Here is a 24,499-nt window from a genome sequence, read left to right as displayed (position 1 = left end):
AAATCGTTTTAATTATTTTGGTGTTATTGGAATACTTCTTTCATGTAGTGGACAATTTTAAGATTGTGGTCCATTTTTGCTTCCATGTCTTTTACTCTAATGGGAAGAAACCTTAACTTTGACCCTACACATTTAGATGGAGTTTGTTTTAAGCCTACTACCCTCCATCTGTTTGCATCTGTAGATTTCTTCTAAATTAACCAAAACAAGCTAATCTGCATATTTAAACACATCAAGAGTTTTTTTTTTTTTTTTTCCCTGAAATGTTTTAAATACATTACATATTATAACAAATGCCTGCAGAGGGCGCCAAACGGCTGCTGATTTTTGTTGTTACACAGCACAGCACGATCAAAGCCAACCACCATAATTAAAAATATATTATTAGTTAAATAATAATATTCGGACACTTTTTTTTTTTTATAGAAATGCTACAGCCGCTGTAATTTCTTCAACAAGAATATGACATCAAACATGCACACTCAGAGTGAGGGTTTAAACTTTTATTGATGTATTATCCTGTGTAAGCGTAGATTTAAGAATAGCATTATGTAATGCGGTATTATGATTTTTAAATAGTTTTAATTGGAATAATGCGGTTCATGGATGCTCGTCCGTGGAATTCTCCTCTTCTGGTATTGACAGCCCTACAGATATAACTTTACCATGGTTCAAAACGCAATGCATAGCACATTAAAATAATTCACATGTTTGAGAACATACATAGGCTACCTGAAAGAAATGCACGGGATGGATCCATCTAGGGCTTTTTTCTTTTTCGCTTCTCATCGCCAGACAGCAGTTGCACTTTCCCGGGCATAGTTGTCACAAGTTTTCAGCCAGCAGCAAACACGAGGTGGGGCGTGGCGCACATGGGTGCGGGAATGAATGGCGTGTCGAGGAGGGAGGGCATCTGAACTCGACAAAGCCGACCTGATATAGTATTTATTTATTTATTTTCAGCAGCCTAAATATATTTGTTTGACATGGAAGCTGTGCGCAAACAGGAATATATGTTCATTTATTAAAAAAAAAAAATCTCTCGAGGAAGAAAAAGGGCAGGGGCTCAAGCCCCTTTTATGTCTATGTGTGCACGTGCCTGCACGGGTGTGTGTGTGTGCGCGTGGAAGTGTGCTCTTGTGAAACCAAACTCTACATTAATTCCTGCCGTTGGGAGCCTCAGCCCTGCTGGTATCATTCCGTTTTGTTTTACATATCCACATATAATTGCTACTTAAGTTGGTTTGTTTGTTTTATCTTTTTCTTTGTGTAATTTGTTTTCTTTTGTTTGAAGTGGGGTTTCAAGTGTTTTTTTGTGATTCAGTGTTTTAAATTATTCTTGTATTAATAAACATTTTGTATTTTTATACTCTCTTAAAACAAATATTTTGAAAACAACACAACATGTGTTATTTGTTCTGAGTGTGCTCAGGGACAACAAATGTTGAGTTAAACTGTGTGTTACTAAGAAATTGTTTAATATGTGTTAATATTAAATTTATTACAAATGTTAGAACAATAAACAATTTGTGTACATTAATTATGAAATCTCACAGGAAACAATTGTCACATACTGTTTATTTGTTTTCCTTTTTAACATGGAATTAATGCACTCAAATGTTACTGACTATAAACTTGTGAAATAAGCATTTCAAGACATCATACATTATAAAAACAATTTATCAAATATTATAAAACTCATATCTGTTAAGCAGTCAAATAAAACGTCAAATATGTATGAAACAGTTTCCAACATATAAAGTACCACATTTTCTGAACTTATTCTCAAGTGTACCAACATTTCATTTTCATACAGAAAAAATACATTTAATTAACCTAAAAACTGTATTCAAAGAAATAACCATTACACAATTACTGTTTATGTATTCACCTATAGGTGATCATGTTAACAAAACAATTCATTGTCAAATCTGGTCAAAACACAATGTGTTCAACAGTTTCAACCACCAACATGTTTAAAACAAAATTTTGTATTTAGGAGTTACATATTGCTGATCACAAAATGATACAATATTTAAAGGTCTGTAATCTATTAAGTCACCAGGCAGCTTTGCCATGTCAAAATCTTTGGTTCTGATGACATTGAAGGAAAAAAGGTGTTCATCAAAATATTTAACTCTTAAAACTCTCAGGAACATAAGCGCACATTCTCTTTCACTTTGGGGAATAATGTGTATAACTTCACCAAATAATGGTTCTCCCCTTTCATCTGCTTTTAAAGTCAGAACGCATTCTGTCCTGTATGTTGTCCCCAAAAAACTGATAGTATTAGCCACATGGACTGAACTGGTATAAGTGAGAGTCTCAAAATGAGAGTCTGTCCTAAGTTTGTCAAGCAATTTGTCACCTTTATACAAAGATGCAATCACAACTGGGAAAGCATTTGGCACAGTCATTTCAAAATTGAGTGGTGAGCTCAATTTCCAGTGGTACATTTGCTGAATCTGATGTTTATGAGCCAGCGTTTTTGAAATATTTCGAAAGTTGCATACTACTTGGGCATGTTGCTTAAGAGGGTGATGTTTGGCTTCAAACCTCATAAACCACAACTTGGAAAGAGGTCCAAATAAAGTCATAATACTCGAATAATGTGTCATATAATGATGTTTAGGAATTAGATTCCTACCAGGATAAAGAAGCTTGAACTGTGTATGTTGATCTATTATTAGTTATTTAAGATAAGCTGCAAGCCCTTTTGACACAACAGGTGCAAAAATGATGCCACATATTTCACGCAACAACAGGAAAAGATGCCAATGTGGGCTCTTTGGATCAATTAAATCACCCAACAGAAAAGGCAAGACTAGTAGTAAACACCACATCTGTGATGCAGTCTGCAGGTAGCAATCCTCTCCCAGCATTGCTACCTGTTCCATTTGCCACATGTTTACCATAGCTCTCTCTGTCAGCGACGAGGGATTTACATGTCATAAATGTAGGGAAATAGTCAGGCTGACAGAGAGAATCTCAGAATTAGAGACACGCATCCAAACTTTAATCGAGGATAGTAAGAATGCAAGGGCTTCAGATACTGTTTTGGATGCGACTAGCTTAGTGAACTCTGTACATTGTTCGGTTCCGGCTGTAGAGCCCGCGCAGCAGGGCACTTGGGTAACGGTGAGGCGGCCTAGCCGCGGAAAACACCACTCTTCCGTTCCAATAAGAACATCAAACAGGTTCTCCCCACTCAGTGATACACCCACTGAGAATCCTGTTGAAAGTGCCCTAGTTATTGGCGATTCTATTACACGGAACGTGAAAATAGAGACACCAGCCACCATAGTCACATGTTTGCCGGGAGCCAGAGCACCTGACATCAAAGCAAATTTAAAAGTGCTGGCTAATGCTAATCGTAAATACTCTAAGATTATTATTCACGTCGGCACTAATGATGTTCGACTTCGCCAGTCGGAGATCACTAAAATTAACATTAAAGAGGTGTGTGAACTCGCAAGTACAATGTCAGGAGAAGTAATTTGCTCTGGCCCCCTTCCTGTTCGTCGGAGTGATGAGATAGTTAGCAGATTATCATCACTCAATGGCTGGCTGTCTAAGTGGTGTCCGCAAAATAATATAGGTTTCATAGATAATTGGAAAAGTTTTTGGGGCAGACCTGACCTGTTAAAAAGAGATGGTATTCATCCCTCCCGGGATGGTGCTGCTCTTCTCTCTAGTAATATGGCACATAGTCTTAGAACTGAAACATGACAAACTGGGGCCCAGGTCAGAAAGCAGACAGACTGGCTAAACCGACCGTCTGCTAGCTGCCTCACGTTACAGAAGTCAGAAAATTCAGATAACTCTCAACACATAGAAACTCTTACACCTAGATATTTTCAAATAGAGACTGTGTCTGTACCCCGAATTAGTAAAAACAAAAAACTTCCAAACCCATTTAATGGTAAAAATTTAATTGATGTTCAACAAATAAAAAATAGAGATAATAATGCTAAACAAATGATAAAACTCGGGTTGTTAAATATTAGATCCCTTTCTTCAAAATCACTTATTGTTAATGATATTATCAAAGATAATAATCTAGATGTGCTGTGTTTGACAGAAACTTGGCTAAAACCGGACGATTACATTACTTTAAATGAGTCTAGTCCTCAAGGTTATGATTATCGACACAATGCCCGTCAGAAAGGCAAAGGGGGAGGTGTTGCTGTAATCTATAGTAATATTTACAGTATTAGTCAGAAGTCTTTCAAATATAATTCCTTCGAAACTATGGTACTTTACGTAACATTATGTAAGTTGACATTTGTGCTGGCTACTGTATACAGGCCACCAGGACACAATACAGACTTTATCAAAGAATTTGCTGACTTTCTATCAGAGTTAGTACTAGCTGCAGATAAAGTCCTTGTTGTTGGTGATTTTAATATTCATGTAGATAATAAAAAAGACACATTAGGATTGGCATTTGCAGATATTCTAAACTCTATTGGTGTTAGACAACATGTGTCAGGACCCACTCATTGTCGTAATCATACTTTAGATCTAATATTGTCACATGGAATCGATATTGATGCTGTTGAAATTCTGCAGCAGAGTGACGACATCTCAGATCATTATCTAGTCTCGTGTATACTACATTTAGTCAAGGCGGCTAAACTGCCTCCATGCCATAAATATGGTAGAACCATCACTTCTACCACTAAAGATTGCTTTATAAATAATCTTCCTGATCATTTTCATCGCCTTAGCATACCAGACAGCTTAGAAGACCTCGATGTTGCAACAGAAACTATTGCCTCTGTCTTTTCCAGCACATTAGACTCAGTTGCTCCTTTGCGTTTAAAAAAGATTAAGGAAATTAATCCAATGCCATGGTACAATGACCACACTCGGGCCCTAAAGCTAGCAGCCAGAAAAATGGAGCGCAGCTGGAAGAAATCAAAACTAGAAGTATTTCGTATTTCGTGGAGAGAGAGAATGATTGAGTACAGAAAGGCCTTAAAATCTGCTAGATCTGCCTATTTTTCTAAACTCTTAGAAGAAAATAAACACAACCCTAGGTATTTATTTGATACAGTGGCTAAATTAACAAGAAATAAAGCTTCAACTTCTGATGTTTCCAAAGAGCACAGCAGTAATGACTTTATGAACTTCTTTACTTGCAAGATTGATAATATTAGAGAAAAAATAATAACCATGCAACCGTCTACTACAGTATCGTGTCAGATAGTGCATTGTAGTGTCCCTGAGGAAAAATTCAATTCATTTACTGCTTTAGGAGAGGAAGAATTGTCTAAACTTGTTAAATCATCAAAATCAACAACATGTATGTTAGACCCTATACCGACTAAGCTATTGAAAGAAATGCTTCCAGAGGTCATAGACCCTCTTCTCAATATCGTCAATTCATCTTTATCATTAGGATACGTACCAAAAACTTTTAAGCTGGCTATTATTAAACCTCTTATTAAAAAACCACAACTTGATCCTAGAGAATTAGTCAATTACAGGCCGATCTCAAATCTCACTTTTCTGTCAAAAATACTAGAAAAGGCAGTATCATCACAGCTATGTTCCTTTTTAGAAAGAAATGGTATCTGTGAGGATTTCCAGTCAGGATTTAGACCGTACCATAGTACTGAGACTGCTCTCATTAGAGTTACTAATGATTTGCTCTTATCATCAGATCGTGGTTGTATCTCTCTATTAGTGTTACTGGATCTTAGTGCAGCATTTGACACTATTGATCACAATATTCTTTTAAATAGACTCGAAAATTATGTTGGCATTAGTGGAATTGCATTGTCATGGTTCAAATCATACTTATCTGACCGTTATCAGTTTGTAGTAGTAAACGAAGACATGTCATATCGATCACAAGTTCAATATGGAGTACCACAAGGCTCAGTACTAGGACCGTTACTGTTCACTCTGTACATGCTACCCTTGGGAGATATCATTAGGAAGCATGGCGTTAGTTTTCACTGTTACGCTGATGATACTCAGCTCTATATTTCTTCGCGCCCTGGCGAAACTTACCAATTCACAAAATTAACGGAATGCATAGCTGATATAAAAAATTGGATGACCAGTAATTTCCTACTACTAAATTCAGAAAAAACAAAGATTCTAATTTTTGGACCAAAAACTTCTTCACGTAATAACCTAGAATATTGTCTAACACTTGATGGCTGCTCTGTTAAGTCTTCGTCGTCAGTTAGGAACCTGGGTGTGCTCTTTGATACCAATCTTTCATTTGAAGGCCATGTTACTAGCATCTGTAAAACCGCATTCTTCCATCTTAAAAATATATCTAAACTACGACATATGCTCTCAATGAAAAATGCAGAACAGTTAGTTCATGCGTTCATGACCTCAAGGCTAGATTACTGTAACGCTCTACTGGGTGGTTGTTCTGCTCGCCTGATAAATAAACTACAGCTCGTACAAAATGCAGCAGCTAGAGTTCTTACTAGAACCAGGAAGTATGACCATATTAGCCCAGTTCTGTCAACACTGCATTGGCTTCCTGTTAAACATCGTATAGATTTTAAAATCTTGCTAATTACTTACAAAGCACTAAATGGTTTAGCTCCCCAGTACCTGAGCGAGCTCCTAATTCATTATAGTCCTTCACGTCTATTGCGATCTCAGAATTCAGGCCAGCTGATAATACCTAGAATATCAAAATCAACTGCAGGTGGTAGATCCTTCTCCTATTTGGCACCTAAACTCTGGAACAATCTTCCTAGCATTGTTCGGGAAGCAGACACACTCTGTCAGTTTAAATCTAGACTAAAAACGCATCTCTTTAACCTGGCATACACATAACACATTACCAATTTATATTTCCAAATCCGTTAAAGGATTATTAGGCTGCATAAATTAGGTCAGCCGGAACCGGGAACACTTCCTATAACACCTGATGTACTCGTTACATCAGAAGAAGAATGGCATCTACGCTAATATTAGTCTTTCTGTTTATCCCGAGGTTCACCGTAGTCAACCGGATCCGGGCCATATCCAGGTGAGACCAAGGACCTGCACCTTGACACGACCACAACGCAGCCCTGAAGTATCAGCAGAGATTGAGTCAACTAGATCATCCCCTGTGAAGGCCTCATCGACACGACAGCCACGACACAGTTCCTCAACAACCGTCCATACCGGCGTGATGAATACGATCCTCAATTGGATGGAACTGAAATAAATACTTTTAATGTTGCGATCCTATTGGACTTATGATAGCAACCTGAATTGTAACAAAGCACTGTTGGCCAGAGGAGAACTGGCACCCCGACTAAGCCTGGTTTCTCCCAAGGTTTTTTTCTCCATTTTAACACCAATTTGCCACTTGTCTGCCACCTGATGTCACCTGATGGAGTTTGGGTTCCTTGCCGCTGTCGCCTCTGGCTTGCTTAGTTGGGGACACTTGACTTGACATTTGATATTCAACAGTGCTTTTGATCTGCCTGCATTGACACTATTCTTTAAGAGCTGCTGTGCAGCCAAACAATGTACCAGTTATCAATGTAAAGCTGCTTTGACACAATCTACATTGTAAAAAGCGCTATATAAATAAAGGTGACTTGACTTGACTTGACTTAATAGCATTTCAGATGTCCTAAGATTTATAATTGCACTAGGTTTATTTTTTTTGATTTTCATAGCCATAGTCAAACACTGCTATTCTTTAATTTAATAGTTCCAGAGAAAAAACATTTCTCCTCATAAATGAAATGCCGCAGCAACAATTTCACCTCAAGAGGTGCGACTCCTTCAAGCACATCATGCATGATGTCCACGCCAATATTCTCAGTGACATGAAAATACTGTAGGCTATTTAGGCATGAGTTATGCTTGACACCGGTTGCACTTGCATCATTGAGTTGAGATGTAGGTCACATGCAAAAGAAGAATTTAAAACAAAATTTATTTGATCATGAATTAGGCTTGCTACGGTAGTCGGTGTTACCGGTGTTACCTGTGTTTAGTCGCAAAACACTGGAGGTAAGTAAACACAGGTATGTGTCAACGAGACCAGACAGTGACTGAGTGATCTGGCGTGTCTTTTATGTGGCTGTGGTGATGAGTGTGAATGAGCGTCAGGTGTATCTTGTCAGTACTCAGGGGAGGAAGTGCGATGTGATTGGGTGAGTGTAGAGCCTGGCGTGTCTGTGACACGCGGCACCGAGGTAAATTTTTTTTTTTCCACTTTAACGCGTTAAAAATATTTGCATTTAATGCAATTAACGTAGTATCTGTTTTCTGTATTATATAATCAAGCTCTTATTCATGCTAATGCTTTTAAACCATTCAAGCGCGACAAGGCAAAAGAGAACGCGCTGTCTTGTGAATGTTCTGCCTATGTGACACACACACACACGCACACGCGCACACACACACACACACACAACGCGTGCGCGCCAGTATCGAGTTCTCTTCTGCTCTTAATGAACCATAACACACACGAATTATGCCAAAATGTCCGTTTTGTCGAGTGTTTTTCAGTAAGAGTAACCCACCATTCAAGCAATTGCAGTTAATTTGAAAGTAAAAGTCGGCCTTTCCGTAACAAAACATCGAAAGCTGAGCCAAACAGCTGATAATAGCTGCACAGGGCTGATCATAGCTGTACCAGATGGATAGCTGAAAAAAAAAAAATTAAATAAAAGTTGCAGAATTGGCTCTAACACAAACATTGACAAACATAAAAATATATGACACTATATATATATATATATATATAAAACACTGGTACTTTAGACTGTTAAAGTTATTTATTGAATTAACCTTATTACTGTTCTATTTATAACTGTTTTATTAAATGTTTAATTTATTTAAATACAATGTAATTTAAATTTAATTTAATTTAAACAAATACACCTTACATCTTATAAACAACCACATATACTCACAATCCATGTTTCTCAACGAGGTCACTGACAGCATCTTTAACAAGAAACTTTCTAGAGGAAATAGAAAGTGTCTTTGTCTCTTCGCGTTCCCATTCAGTCGGTCACGTTCGACGTATGTCGGACAGACCGACGAATAGGAATCTCGCTAGAGAGGCCAATCTACTTCGAGTGTAACTACAACGAGCCAATGCACATTGGCATGCAATCATATGCATCAGCTGCTCGCCTCGCAGCGCGGGTATATAACGAGCAGGAGGTGCGTTGCATCTTCAGCTTTTCGCTTCGGAGCCGAACAGTGTTTGTTCCTGTTCTCTGCAAGCAAGTGTCTGCTAGAAGACGAGTCAAGCTTTTTGGTTGAACTTCTCTTTTTTTTCGAGTGCGGGCGAACAGCACAGCAGCGGGGTCGAAGTCCTCTCTTTATTTTCTGTTTTTTGTTTCGTTTGCCATTATAGAGCAAATAGCTGTTTTGACAGCGTCAGAAGGCTGTTCTCACGGCCGGTACGGTGCGCTTCGAGCGCTGAAAGCCGTTTTTACGGCTGGTAAGAGTGAGCGCCTTCAAAGAGAGAAAGAGCACACGACAGGCTGCACACAATCCCTGTCTGTGTTGCGGCGGCCGTTCCCCTGCGTGCTTCAGCACTCTAAAAGAGTAAAGTCCCTAAAAGAGCTTACACAAATAGAGCTTGCGTCTTTTTAAAGATGACATTCTATTTGTGTGTTTCTGGATGCGGTCGTTTCCTGTCCTCACTGACGGCCACGATCACTGTTTCACATGTCTGGGCGCGTGCTGAAACGATGTTCGTGGGTGGTTCATGTTTTCGTATGAGAACATGATCACGTCGACACGCCGGTCGTGACTCTTCTTTCTCCGGGAAGCTTGAGTCCCCTCTGTTGTTGGCCAGCTGCCGCTTGTGTGTAAAAGCACAGCCGCGGGTCTGCCCGACACTCTGGGAGACCGCGGAGATCAGCGAGAGCAAACCTCTCGCTCCTCTGCGTGTCGTGTGCCGTCGAGCTGTCGGGCTGCAGCGCGGGTTGTCACGGCAACCCAGCGCTCGCTCGGCGCTCTAGATGCGCGGTCTCCTTGCCTAATCTCCATTGTAGCGCCCTCTCTGGTGCACCAGAAGAGGTCTACTTTGGTGAAATGGCTTGGGTGTCTTGAGGTTGAGGGGTTCCTTCGGGGAACCAACCCCCTAGGGCCCCTCCCACTAGCGCATTACCTGCTGTGCAGCTTCTGGATTGGATTGCTGGTCCTTTTCATAGGGGAACCTAGCATTCCATTTAGGGCTCCAGCTGAGGGTCAGATGTCGATTGCAGCATCGGAGAGAGGGCTGTTATGCTCTGGAAATGAGGGTGACGCTGCCCACTGTAATGGTGTGTGCTTATGCTGACTCAGATTCAGAGTTTACAGCCATGCTTTCCCGGGTGTTCCGGATGTGCATGAAAAACTTGGCAGTATGGAGCTATATTGGTGCCATAAATATGGAATGCCAAAAGTGCCAAAATCTGCATAAGTTTTTACTCTCTCACTACCCTTATGGGTGGGGTGGCTGTTCACAGACCACACCCACCCTGCATGTGAGGCCAAGGCACTCTTTATGCATGAGGGTAGTTCTGAGCCGGGGTTGAGCTGCGCTTGTTGACTAACCGTGATCAAAGTCACGGCGCAGGCCTTCGGCCAGACGATGTCCACCTCAGTGGTCCTGAAGCGCCCCCCTGGCTTACCTTGCTGAGGTGCAAGAGGTCGTCAAGCTAAACGCTTTCTCGACACTCCCATCTCACAAGGTGGCCTTTTCGGTGACACTGTCGGGGACTGAGCCCAGCAGTTCTCCTCAGTTAGTGGCAGACCGGGGAGCCTCCCCCGACAAACCATTGAGTTCCTCGTGGGCCCTCAGTCTGCTCGTCGCCAAGGGTGTCGTCCCCTGCAGAATAAAAAAAAAAAAAAAACTCCGGCCCAGTCTGCTCTACTGTGTCCGCTGCAGGAAGATGACACCTCCCGTCTCTGCTACTGTTTAAGTGGTTAGTGAAAAATCACCCCTGAGACGGGTGACCCAGAGACGGGTGGGGCTGCCCCCCCCCCCCCGGAGGAGGGCCGGGTGGTAAATCCTGTTGGTTGGGTTTGTTTCTGTTCTCCCGCTGGTCCAACAGCCAGCGGTACCCAAATTTTCAAAAAGAGAGCAGTTCCTCCATCTCTGGGTCTGAAGAGGGCTCGGAGAGCAGTGGGAGGAGAAAAGCTTCACCACTCTCATCCCCCTCTTCCTTCGCCAGAGGGCAGCAGCGTGCAGTCGAGAAGGCAGCAAAGCCTCTCCTGCGCCCCCTGCCCAACCGTGGAACCAGGTAGGTGTTGCACAGCACACTCTGACCCCGCTTCGGGCCGCCTCGCAGAGAGAGCCTCCCGAGCTGCGTCCCTGTGTTTCACCTCGCTGCCTCACTGCGGGTACGCCTGCGGTCCCTTTGATCCCGCCTGTACGGTCTCTGTGAGCCTGGTTAGCGCTCCCCAGTCCGTCTCGCTGGCTCATTCCGACCATCGGGTTCGGCTATGCGATTCAGTTCGCCCGGCGTCCCCCCCAAGTTCAGGGGTGTCCACCTCACTGCAGTGAAGGCTGTCGATGCCCGTGTCTTGCGTGCGGAGATCGCGGTCCTACTGGCGAAGGACACGATGGAGCCGGTCCCTCCAGCCGATATGAGGTCAGGGTTCTACAGTCCCTACTTCATTGTACCCAAGAAAAGCGGTGGGTTACGACCGATCCTGGATCTGCGAGTTTTGAATCGGAGCCTTCACAAGCTACCGTTCAAAATGCTCACGCAGAAATGCATTTTCGAGTGCATCCGTCCCCAGGATTGGTTTGCAGCGATCGACCTGAAGGACGCGTACTTTCATGTTCGATTCTTCCGCGACACAGGCCATTCCTGCGTTTTTGCGTTCGAAGGTCGAGCATATCAGTACAGAGTCTTACCCTTCGGGCTGGCCCTGTCTCCCCGCGTCTTCACGAAGGTCGTGGAGGGAGCCCTTGTTCCCATGAGAGAACAGGGTGTTCGCATCCTTAACTATCTCGACGACTGGCTCATTCTGGCACAGTCCCGGGATCAGTGGTGCGAACACAGGGATTTGGTGCTCAGACACCTCAGCCAGTTGGGTCTTCAGGTCAACTGGGAAAAGAGCAAACTCGCCCCGGTGCAGAGGATCTCTTTTCTCGGTATGGAGTTGGATTCGGTCGAACAGATAGCATGCCTCACAGAGGAACGTGCTCAGTCGGTGTTGAACTGCCTGAATACGTTCAACAGCAGGACAGCGGTTCCACTGAAATTTTTTCAGAGGCTCCTGGGGCATATGGCAGCCGCAGCGGCAGTAACCCCGCTCGGTCTGCTTCATATGAGACCGCTTCAACACTGGCTCCACGGCCGGGTCCCGAGATGGGCGTGGCAACGCGGCACGTTCCGGGTGGCAATCACTCAGGAGTGCCGCCAAACCTTCAGCCCTTGGTCGGACCCCTTGTTTCTTCGGGCTGGAGTACCCCTAGAGCAGGTGTCCCGGCATGCTGTGGTATTCACAGATGCCTCTGCCACAGGCTGGGGTGCCACGTACAACGGGCATGCAGTGTCAGGGGTTGGACGGGCCCCCATCTGCATTGGCACATCAACTGCCTCGAGTTGCTAGCGGTACGCCTTGCCCTGAGCCGCCTCAAAGGGCCGCTACGGGGCAAGCATGTACTGGTCCGGACGGACAACACTGCGACCGTTGCGTACATCAACCGTCAAGGTGGTCTACGCTCCCGTCGCATGTCGCAACTCGCCCCCCATCTCCTCCTCTGGAGTCAGAAGCATCTGAGGTCGCTTCGTGCCATTTATATTCCCGGTGTGCTCAACCGTGTGGCCGACGAGCTATCACGAGCTGCGCGGCCAGGAGAGTGGCGACTCCACCCCCAGGTGGTCCAGCTGATTTGGAGAGAGTTCGGAGAGGCTCAGGTAGACCTGTTTGCCTCACCAGAAACCTCCCATTGCCGGTTGTTTTACTCCCTGTCCGGGGAACACTCGGAACAGACGCACTGGCGCTCAGCTGGCCCCGGGGCCTTCGCAAATATGCGTTTCCCCCAGTGAGCCTACTTGCACAGACCCTGTGCAAAGTCAGGGAGGACGAGGAGCAGGTTCTGCTAGTTGCGCCCTATTGGCCCAACCGGACCTGGTTCCCAGAACTCACTCCTCGCGACAGCCCCTCCCTGGCCCATTCCTCTGAGGAAGGACCTTCTTTCTCAGAGACGGGGCACTCTCTGGCACCCGCGTCCAGACCTCTGGAAACTCCCCCTCCACCCTCAAAGTCCATACTGCTGCTATCTCCGCATATCATGACCACATAGATGGCAAATCTGTTGGTCAGCACGACCTGGTCGTCAGGTTCCTTAGGGGGGCGAGGCGGTTAAATCCTCCTCGTCCTCCCTCCATACCCTCTTGGGACCTTGCTCTGGTGCTGAGAGCACTTCAGATTGCTCCCTTTGAGCCCTTGCAATCAGCAGACTTAAAGATTCTGTCTATGAAGACTTTGCTGCTGGTTGCATTGTCCTCCATCAAGAGGGTAGGGGACCTGCAGTCTTTTTCGGTCGACGAATCGTGCCTGGAGTTCGTGCCGGGTGACGGCCATGTGGTACTGAGACCCCGGCCTGGCTATGTGCCCAAGGTTCCTACCACTCCCTTCAGGGACCAGGTAGTGAGCCTGCAAGCGCTGCCCTCGGAGGAGGCAGACCCAGCCCTGGCTTTGCTCTGTCCAGTTCGCGCTTTGCGACTGTACATAGACAGAACTCAAAGCTTCAGGACCTCAGACCAGCTCTTTGTCTGTTACGGAGGCCAGCAGAAGGGAAAGGCTGTCTCCAAGCAGAGGATGGCCCACTGGATAGTGGATGCCATCGCCCTGGCTTACCAAGCTCAGGGCGTGCCCTGCCCGCTCAGGTTGCATGCGCACTCCACGAGAGGCGTCGCATCTTCCTGGGCGCTGGCTCGTGGCGCCTCGCTAACAGACATCTGTAGAGCTGCGGGCTGGGCGACACCTAACACGTTCGCTAGATTCTATAGCCTTCGTGTCGAGCCGGTCTCCTCCCGTGTTCTCACCTCAGGTCAGAGGCACGGAGAGGCCCCGGCTTAGTGTCGGCTTGCTGCGCTTACATGCGCTTTTTTCTCCAGAGAGTCCCTACAAGGCAGACCCTGTTGAGTCCTCCGATCTCCCTTCGGCAGCCGACGTGGCAGAGCGTCTGGCGCTAGGCCTATACTCCGTTGTATCCTTGAGAACCGGGTTCAGGCTGGGTACCATATGTGTGACCCTACTGGGATCCCATATGTCTAGTTCCACGGTTGCTCCTAAACGAAGCCTGTGTCTTTCCCTCTGGGAGAACCCACCTCTCATCGAGTTGGAGTCACCCCAGTTCTTCCATATGTAGTACAGCCTACGGGTTAGTCCATATGTACTTCTCCACTTAACTCCTTCGGGAAGGATGTGGCTTCCGCAGCGTTCCTTTCCCAGCGGAAGGGTACGCTTTCCCAGCGTTATCCAATAGTCTCACTGAATGGGTTTTGGGGAACAGCAGTGATCGACACTCTCTGTGTTAGCCCTGTCCCACCGTCCGTAGGCAAGGGGGTTCAGGTGGCTTACAACAGAGCGCTGGAAGAGGGCAGCCCCTGTGGCGCTTTGGTAGGGATTCCTATTCGTCGGTCTGTCCGACGTACGTCGAACGTGACCGACTGAATGGGAACGTCTCGGTTACAAAGGTAACCCTCGTTCCCTGAAGGAGGGAACGGAGACGTACGTCCCGTCGCCACAGTCGCTGTACCCCGCTGATGCTGCCGCCTATCCGGTTCGGCTCCTCAGCGAAAACCTGAAGATGCAACGCACCTGCTGCTCGTTATATACCCGCGCTGCGAGGCGAGCAGCTGATGCATATGATTGCATGCCAATGTGCATTGGCTCGTTGTAGTTACACTCGAAGTAGATTGGCCTCTCTAGCGAGATTCCTATTCGTCGGTCTGTCCGACGAACGTCTCCGTTCCCTCCTTCAGGGAACGAGGGTTACCTTTGTAACCGAGACGTTCTCTCAGGATTGTAGGGGCTTTTTCTTCAAGCAGTGTTAGCAATCTAGTTGTGGTGCCAGTCCGAGTTACATCTGTTGAATGACACTAAGAAATGACAAAAACATTTATCTAAATGTTTACTTTGACCACTAGTAATATAGAGAGTGAAATACATTAATGGTTTACCTGTAATGGTTGAACACTTCCTTCTAATAAATCCTGGGTGTTGCTTGCAATATAATGTATTTGAAATTTGTCAAGCTCCCGCACTCCTGCATTCACATCAGTGTCAATGAATTCTTGAAAATCTGTGTCAAATCTCAGTATTCGATCAAGAGATACTTGTTGAGACAGCTCAGTTTTGGTTGAGGCAATCGGTTCTCCGACACTTCCAACTGTGAATAGTTTTCTCCATATTTCCTTTCCGTCTATGAAGACAGTTGCAAGCACTCTGTGTAAAATTGTTAGAGTAACTGTAATTTGTTCCTCGACATCCATCATCTAAAAAAAAGAAAAAAAAAGTATCCATATATACACCGCACAATGAGAAAACTAACAGTGTATAACAATAAAAATGTACATTTTAAATAGTCAGTGACTCGTCAGGCAACGTAGCACAAAATGGCGCGCAAGGTTGATTACGTTATGTTTGCGTTGTTGAATATGAAACATTCCAATTGTGAAGGGACGGTAAGGTTCATGAGTTCATACTCAACGTTCAATACAAATATGTCTTTCACTCAATATGTATTATTAACAATTCTGCCAACACAGCTTTACAAAAAACGCGCCAAATGCACTAACGTTAGCTAGCGGGCCTATAGACGACATTTAGTTAACAGGCGAGCCGTGTATTTGAATTGGGGTACAAAACATGGAGACAACATAATAAAAAATACAACAACTTCTTGGACAGCTAACACAAAACAATCTTAAGCAAGGTGGGGAAAAAGTTACTATTATAGAAGTATTTTAATTATTTTCACTCACCTGAGGCAGAAAGCCGCATTATCTAACATGGCTGACGGAGCGACAGTCGAAAAAGAACGTCACTGCGCACAGTGCGCAGGCGCGCGGAAGTTCACAGCATGCCGAAATCCAGTATTTTCATCCCGCGCGCCCAAATTCTTATTTTATATTGGCAACATGATAAACTACATACATACAGTAAGTATTGATATAAGCAAAAAAAAAAAAAAAAAAAAAAAATTTGTTTATATGTACTGCTTAAATGTGTTTAACACAATTAGTTAAGCACAATATTTACACACAATGTGTCTGTAGTAACACAAAATGTGTTACGAATTGTTTAACACATATTTTGTGTAAATTTTTAACACATTTTTAAGAGTGCAGTTGAAAAAAAAAGTATCTTTTTTAATGTCACATACTAGCAAAACACTGCAACAATATTTTTAAAGTATAATTCCAAACTGCTATAAGCAATACCATGCAAATGGCTGAGGAGATATAGAGTTTAACAAATCAAAATTACCATTCATCACCTCTAATGCAAACTTTAGCCATTAAAGACATAATAACTAGTTGATAGAGCAAACAAGTGTCTCTGGAACTATTTTATATGTGATAATTTATAAATCAGTGTATAATGGCTTATGGCTATAAAGTGCATTCAAGACTATTTAGCAACTCATGATCGCTTCGCTTCGCACTTAAATGCATCACAATTGTTTTTAATGTTAAACAAATAAAAATTGATTCACATTTGATACTCACACTCTGAATATCGTCCATCATCCAGAAAAACATGCGGTCACTGGTCTTGTAATTTGGTAGGTGGCGTTGTCACTAAACATCTAGGGTCCTAGGACTGCGGTCCTGAAAATGCAGCCTCCGGTTGTGCAGGCAGATGCTACTCTAAATATGACCCATTGAGAGTACAACCAAAGCATTTGTACCCAAAGTGCTCACAATTGTACCCCAACCCTACCCTTTTTTCTGACAGTGTAGGAACGAACCCCAATGTTTTTTCAAATGTGTTGGCGCTGACTGCAAACGGACATTTTGTACGTACGCAGCTTTTAAAGCTCATTTCTATCAGGTTCTCAATGAGTCTGCACCCTGTTACTGCTGGAGAACTTTGTTACAGATTTTAAATGTGCCATTTCGCTGTGTGATCAACAATTTCACACAGTTAAAGAACTTATATGCCACTTAAAAGAGCATATAGTGGAGGGGCGACCTGTGGCATGTCCAGTAACAGGTTGTAAAAATACGTTCACTGTGAAATCATCGTTTACTGCACATATATCCAGGAAGCATCGAGCATGTTCGGTTGATAGCATAAGTGACGTTTACAGGGAAACTATTTCTCCGTCATCTACTGTCATCGCATGTGAAGATGCTTCCCAGAGCTCAAATGATGCAACAACAAATGAAAGCATTGAATTGCCACAGAATTTCAATGAGTCCTTTCTTAGGAATGTATGTTTACTGTACCTAAAATTGCAAGGGCAGCTCCTCCTTCCAGCTTCAACAATACAGACAATTTTTGAAGAGATGCAAAATGTACATGAGTTAGGACAAGATTACACTTTAAGTAAACTGCGGTCACTTTTAAAAAATGATATGTCTCTTACAGATGATGTTGTCAGTAAAGTCTCTTTCTCTTTCTGTCATAAGGGACCACTGAGAATATATTCAAGAGCTCAGACATTCAAAAAAATGTTCCATTACATAGAGCCTCAGAAAGTAACATTAGGAAATGATGAAAATATGCAACAAAGGTTTGCGTACTACATACGTGTAAAGCAAACATTAAGTAACTTACTGGAATCAGAATTTTGGAAGAATTCAGTGTCACAACCATCTTGATGATTTTAGTGACATAAGTGATGGCAAAAGCTTCAAGTCCAACCAGTTCTTCATTGAAAATCCAGAATGCCTGAAACTAATTCTCTACCAGGATGCTTTTGAAATTGTAAATCCCCTCTGCTCTGCTAAGAAAAAGCACAAAGTTGTGGCAGTCTATCTTTCTGTAGCTAATTTACCCATTCATGTTCGGTCCAATACTGATCACATGTCCCTTGTCTTATTGTGTTTAGAGAATGACTTGAAACAATTTGGATGTGCTGAGGTTTTCTCTGAGATGTTAGTGGATTTAAAAGATTTGGAGGAAAACGGAATAACTGTAGGTGGTGAAACAGTCAAAGGAGCTTTGTATTGTATTGCCGGTGATAATTTAGGTTCACACAGCATTGGTGGGTTTACTGAACATTTCAGTCGTTCTAAGTACTTTTGCAGGTACTGTGAAAGCACGCGAAACGAGTTTCAAAATGATGACCCAAATGTTTGTGGTCCACAGCGCACCCCTGACAATTACAATTCTGCGGTTCATGATCTACAAACTGAAGACAACAAAGGCATAAAGGTAAACTCTGTTTTCAATACTCTGAAATCTTTTCATGTTTGCCAGCCTGGTCTCCCACCTTGTTTAGGCCATGACATATTTGAGGGTGTCTTGTCCTATGATGTTGCATTGTACTTGAAGTATTTAATTAAGAGAAAGCAATGGCTTACATATTCCATTTTGAACCGGCGCATCAAGCAGTTCAAGTACAAAGGAGCTGATGCTCTCACAAAGCCATGTGTTGTCAATTCTGAGGTGCCCAAGCTTTCAGGGCCAGCCATTCAGAATTGGAATTTTTTAAGATTGCTTCCTGTATTAATTGGTGACAAAGTGCAAAATCCAGAAGATGATGTGCGGCAGTTAACTCTCCAGCTTAAAGATATTGTTAATATGATTTGTGCGCAAAAGATTTCATCAGCACAGGTAGCCTATCTTGACATTCTAATCCAAGAATATTTGGAATCAAGAAAGTCTTTATTTCCTGAGACTCCACTAAAACCAAAACATCATTTTCAGCTGATGTTTTCAGCTGGGCCAGGATGCAGTCAGCTTCTGCAGGTCAAAGACAGTTGCACTTTTTACCCCAACCTTTACAGTGACGCAATTAAACATGCAGTGAGAGAGTTGAGCTTTTCAGAAATCAATACTAGTGTGTCCACAGACATAGTGTATAAAGGTACATCATATAAAAAGGGTAACTTCCTTGTGTCAAAAAATGATGAGGCCATTGAGTTTGGAGAACTTCTCATTATTTTAATTCAAAATGATGATACTGTGTATTTTGTGATGGAAATGCATAAAGCTGACTATCATTCTGAATACCATCTGTACTCTGTGACAAAACAGAACATCAGGTTGCAATGTCTCAACATAAATGACTTGGTAGATTTTTATCCGTTACCATCATACATTGTTAACGGGCATCAAGTAATTCCGCTGAAACACAGCGTGTTGCCGAAATAAAGAGGTCAGGGCCACATGCTCGAAAGTTACAACATGCAATTTGAAAACGTGAAAGTAACATCAGTTTTTTTTTTTTTTTTTTTTTTTAAGATGCACAGAAAAAAAGAAATCCTCAGACACATAATATACTCAAATATGGCTCCTTTTATATGTACAGTGTTACTTCACTAAATGTCTAATTATGACTTGCTTGATTCCAGAAATGTCTGACTCTGAGAGAACGTTTCTACGCACCGCTATCACTGAGGTCTTGCCTGACCTTCCAGAGGTGACAAAAGACATTTTAGAAGAGACCTTGCAATCTCTTGGTGTGGAGACATATGATGATTTTAATTTTATTGAGGAAGCTGATTTGCTGTCAGCGTTGAGGCCAATTCAAGCCCGAAAAGTCCTTGCTGCATGGAAGCTGAGATGTAAGTCATATATTGCAGTACAGAATGCAACCAGTGCCCAAATTAGCTGGCCTAAAACATCTTAAAGATAATGTAAGGTAATATAAAAACATTCACATTGTGTTAATAATAATTGTGTATGTATGTGTGTGTGTGTGTGTGTGTGTGTGTTTGCAGGCCAGACTCCTGAAAGCAGCAGCAGCAGCTCATCTCTTGATACCTTGCCAAGGCCTTCAACAACCTTAGAGTCTCTTTCACCCAGAAGTTCACAATCAACCTCTTCCAACAACTCCCAAAGCCCTAATCCAGACTGGGTGGACACCTTTATGATACCATAGGAAAAGTTACCAGAGGAACTGATGCAGTTATTAGAGAGAGGAAAACGACCAAGTCCACGACTGAGAAGTTTGTGACATGATGCAAAAAAAATCCTTGCCCAAGTAAAAAGGATTCTACTGAAGTTGCCAAAAAGATGGTGGCGAAATATCCCAAATCATTGCAAGACGTAATAGATGGAGATGTGATTGGGCCAGGGTACCACTCTTTGGTTAAGCAACTGCAATATAGGATTGAAAATGTGAAGCGTTCTACAACCCCAAAAATAAGAAAACGAAAGCATCGCACTGATGAGTCTGACACAGACGAAATCCCTCCAGAACAGAGAGCAGCAATGCAGGACACTTACAGATGCATTAACTGGGATGTAAAATTTCTGCCCCTTGGAGAGACCCCAGAGAGCCAGAGAGAAAAGAAAGAAAAACTGAAGAGGATGTCTCAGCAAACTGACACAAATCTAGAAGAGGTCAAACGTCTAATGAAGTTGACTTTCTACACACAGCGTAAACAAGTGAACCAGGGGGAAAATATTAAAAGTCTTCTGGAAGAGTGGCCATTTTGGTTCAACGAACTAAAATGGCCTTCTGTTTCTTCACTGATTATAATGGGAGTCACTGATAAACTACAGCTGTGTGACAGCTCCAACAGTTGTAAAGGGAGGGTTCTCTAATTGCTTTGTATATAATTTAATTACAATTTAACACTTTAACCCTTTAAGACCGGACGGAGCGCCTGCGCTCCCGTTTGCATCTCCCTTTATAAGAGCCAATAAAAACTGAACCCATATAGGTAGCATAAAAATTCTTTTTGCATACAAAACCAGATACTTTACACGTCCAGATCAAGCCTCTAACACGCTTCTGTGTAATATGCGTTTACAACAAAAACAGCACAGCCGCTAACTGCATACAAATATGTAGATTTTACATGCACATAACTTCATGAAAAATGTACAGATCATAGAAAATTGCACATCATTATTTAAAGCAGAGTCTCACGATTACAATGAACCCAAAATCTTTAAATAATGATGTGCCATTTTCTATGATCTGTGCATTTTTCATGAAGTTATGAGCACGTGAAATTTACATATTTGTATTCAGTTAGCGGCTGTGCTGTTTTTGTTGTAAACACATATTACTCAGACTCATTAGAGGGTGAAAACAATGCAACAGAAGCATGTTGGAGGCTTCATCTGAACGTGTAAAGTCTCTGGTTTTGTATGCAAAAAGATTTTTTGTGCTACCTATATGGGTTCAGTTTTTATTGGCTCTTAAAGAGAGACACGCAAATGGGAGCGCCGACGCTCCATCTGGTCTTAAAGTGTTAGTTCACCCAAAAATGAAAATTCTGTCATTTATTACTCACGCTCATGCCGTTCCAGACCCGTAAGACCTTCGTTAATCTTCAGAACGCAAATTGAGATATTTTTTTTTGAAATCCGATGGCTCCGTGAGGTCTACATAGGGAGCAATGACATTTCCTCTCTCAAGATCCATTAATGTTCTAAAAACATATTTAAATCAGTTCATGTGAGTACAGTGGTTCAATATTAATATTATAAAGCCACGAGAATATTTTTGGTGTGCCAAAAAAAACCAAAATAACGACTTATATAGTGATGGCCGATTTCAAAACACTGCTTCAGGAAGCTTCGGAGCGTTATGAATCAGTGTGTCGAATCCGGAGTTCGGAGCACCAAAGTCACGTGATTTCAGCAGTTTGGCGGTTTGACACGCGATCCGAATCATGATTCCACACGCTGATTTATAACGCTCCGAATCTTCCTATATAAGTATCCGCTATATAGGAATCTTCCTATAAGTATCCACTCCACTATATAAGTCCTTATTTTGTTTTTTTTGGCACACCAAAAATATTCTCGTTGCTTTATAATATTAATATTGAACCACTGTACTCACATGAACTGATTTAAATATGTTTTTAGTACCTTTATGGATCTTGAGAGAGGAAATGTCATTGCTGGCAATAGAGGCCTCACTGAGCCGTCGGATTTCAACAAAAATATCTTAATTTGTGTTCCAAAGATCAACGAAGGTCTTACGGGTGTAAAACGTCACGAGGGTAAGTAATTAATTACAGAATTTTCATTTTTGGGTGAACTAACCCTTTAAAGGTTTAAAGGGTTAGTTCACCCAAAAATTTAAATTCTGTCATTAATTAATCACCCTCATGTTGTTTCAAACCTTAATACTTTCTTTCATCTTCAGAACACATGCTGTATGTATTATTATTATTATTATTATTATTATTATTATTAAGTAGGCTACATACAAAAATAATAATAATAATAAATAAAAATAATGTTATTAACCATTATTTTTTTCCAATCAAACCAGTTTTGGAACGTTTATAATACAAAAGGAACGCTGGAACAGAAACGTTAAAATACCGATTCTGCTCGGAGTGGAACGTTTGAAATTTTTTTTTCGTTTTTAAGCCCTGATTGCATCCTTCTCATGGGCATTTAATAATTTTTAACTTTTCAGTCTGAGTTAAATCTCTTTTTTGGCTCATTTTAACTTTAAAATAAAACACACCTAACAATTATGCACACCTGAATATAAGGCGTTTTTCACTTCCAGCCTTCATGAACAATTATATATCACTTATAAATGATTAAATATAAAATTAATAGTAGTAAAATTTTACTCTTTGTTTTTAAGGCTTTAAATGGACTAGCTCCTTCCTATCTTATGGACTTTTGAGTACCAAACACTCCAGCTAGACAGCTAAGATCATCCAATCAGAATCTCTTACTGGTCCCTAGATCTAGGCTGAAGACAAAAGGTGATTGGCCCTAAGCTGTGGAACAGCCTACCGCTCTCTATTAGATTAATCTCTTCAAAATCGCTTTTCAAAGTAAAACTAAAAACCTGTCTCTTTGAGAAGGCATATAATCAATGAGTTCAAATGAGCTTTGCCTAACCATTAATGGCAGTATTTGTGTTTTATCTGTCTTATTGACATTTTATTTTGTTTTTCTTTCTGTTTTTGCTTTTTTATTGATATTGTTCAGCCACCGTTGTTTTATTGTGCTTTATAAATAAATTGAGTTTGAGATAGTTATTAAGATTGATGTGGTTTGGAATGGGTAAAATGTGCTTGGAAAAAATACATGATCAGAAAATCAACTTGCCTAATAATTCTGCACATGGTGTATGTGAATCATTACATATCAGAAATTACTAATTGCAAATTAGGCCTTATAATTAACATGGTTACTTACATGTTGTGTCATTACTGTCCTCTGTTTGCAAAATCTCTGCCCTGAAATTGCGACTGATTTACCAAAGGACAGTGAATTGTACCAAACAAAAACATAATGCTCTACTGAAACATTCACAAAGTTGAAAATAAATAACCATTTTCCTAGCATTAGGATCCTTTGGAAGGTAATGTTATTTTTAGTCCAGTGATCCTGTATCGGTCTTCTTTCGATGTTAGGTGTCGTTGATCAGATACGTCACAATGAGAACAAGTTATTTTCTGAGATTGGATTCAAATGCTTGTTTTTGGACTAACAAGGAATTTTTTAGTTCTGAAGCCTACATGATTTTTTTTTTTTTTTTAATGGTACAATGAGCTCTTACATTTCAAAAGATCAAGAATATTTAGATTTCTCGAATCATGACCCCTTTAATACTTCAAATATTTGATTATTTATAACTTGAATAAAGAAGATTGTGATGTTATTGTTTCTGTTAATGAAGCTATTTTATAATTGATACAGTTGTCTGTTTTTCTTTCCCAAGGTGTTTTTTCTCCATCAACCCAGAGAAGGGCACCAAAGTGGAGAAGACAAACACATCCCGTCTTCACCTGAACCCAAGAGTCCTTACCTTGATTCAGGAACTTTCAGTTCATGAGTGGCGTGATGTCTAAAACTCTGGATATGGTCAGTAGGATTTATGATGTAATGATGTGTGCCACACTACCAGCTTAAAGGTTTGTTTCAGCTCCTATGTTAGGTTCTTTAAGATTAGGAGGCAAGATAATTTTTCAGACAAAATTGTAACAGATGAGTTTGTATACAACTGTTAGAGTTTCAAAGAGAAAAGCATTTTCCTCTTTCTTGCCCTGTCTTTCTCTATTTTTCTTTTTTACACTCTCATCTGTTTCCTTCCATCTTTTTCCCTCCATCTTTTCTCTTTCAGTTCCAATTAGATGAATCTGCCTCAGCTCCTATGTTCAGTTCTTCAAAGACTAGGAAGCAAGATATTTTTTCAGACGAAATTGTAACAGATGAGTTGGTATACAACTGTTACAGAGTTTAAAAGAGAAAAGCATTTTCCTCTTTCTTGCCCTCTCTTTCTCTCTTTTTTTACACTCTCTCATCTGTTTCCTTTCATCTCTTTCCCTCCATCTTTCCTTTTTCAGTTCCAATAAGATGATCATTAATCTGTCATATGCTCTTATTGTATTGTTTGTAAAATAAGTACACTACATATTACAAACTTGTACAGTAT

General features: G+C 41.8%; 1 protein-coding gene and 1 gene segment (V, D, J or C); both read left to right on the top strand.

Moving 5' to 3' along the window:
• The window catches only part of LOC127507698 (immunoglobulin lambda constant 7-like), an 82,294-nt gene that overhangs the window by 28,719 nt on the left and 29,076 nt on the right, over positions 1-24,499 (top strand).
• LOC127507823 (uncharacterized) lies at positions 2,550-7,580 on the top strand. Its single transcript, XM_051885274.1, has one exon. It carries the CDS (start codon positions 2,905-2,907, stop codon positions 3,727-3,729), a length of 825 nt encoding a protein of 274 aa, XP_051741234.1. The 5' UTR covers positions 2,550-2,904; the 3' UTR covers positions 3,730-7,580.

Source organism: Ctenopharyngodon idella, chromosome 24 (assembly GCF_019924925.1).
Source record: "Ctenopharyngodon idella isolate HZGC_01 chromosome 24, HZGC01, whole genome shotgun sequence".
NCBI classification, from domain to species: Eukaryota; Metazoa; Chordata; class Actinopteri; order Cypriniformes; family Xenocyprididae; genus Ctenopharyngodon; species Ctenopharyngodon idella.
Note: the sequence above shows the minus strand (reverse complement) of the source record. Positions and strands in the feature narration are given on the sequence as shown.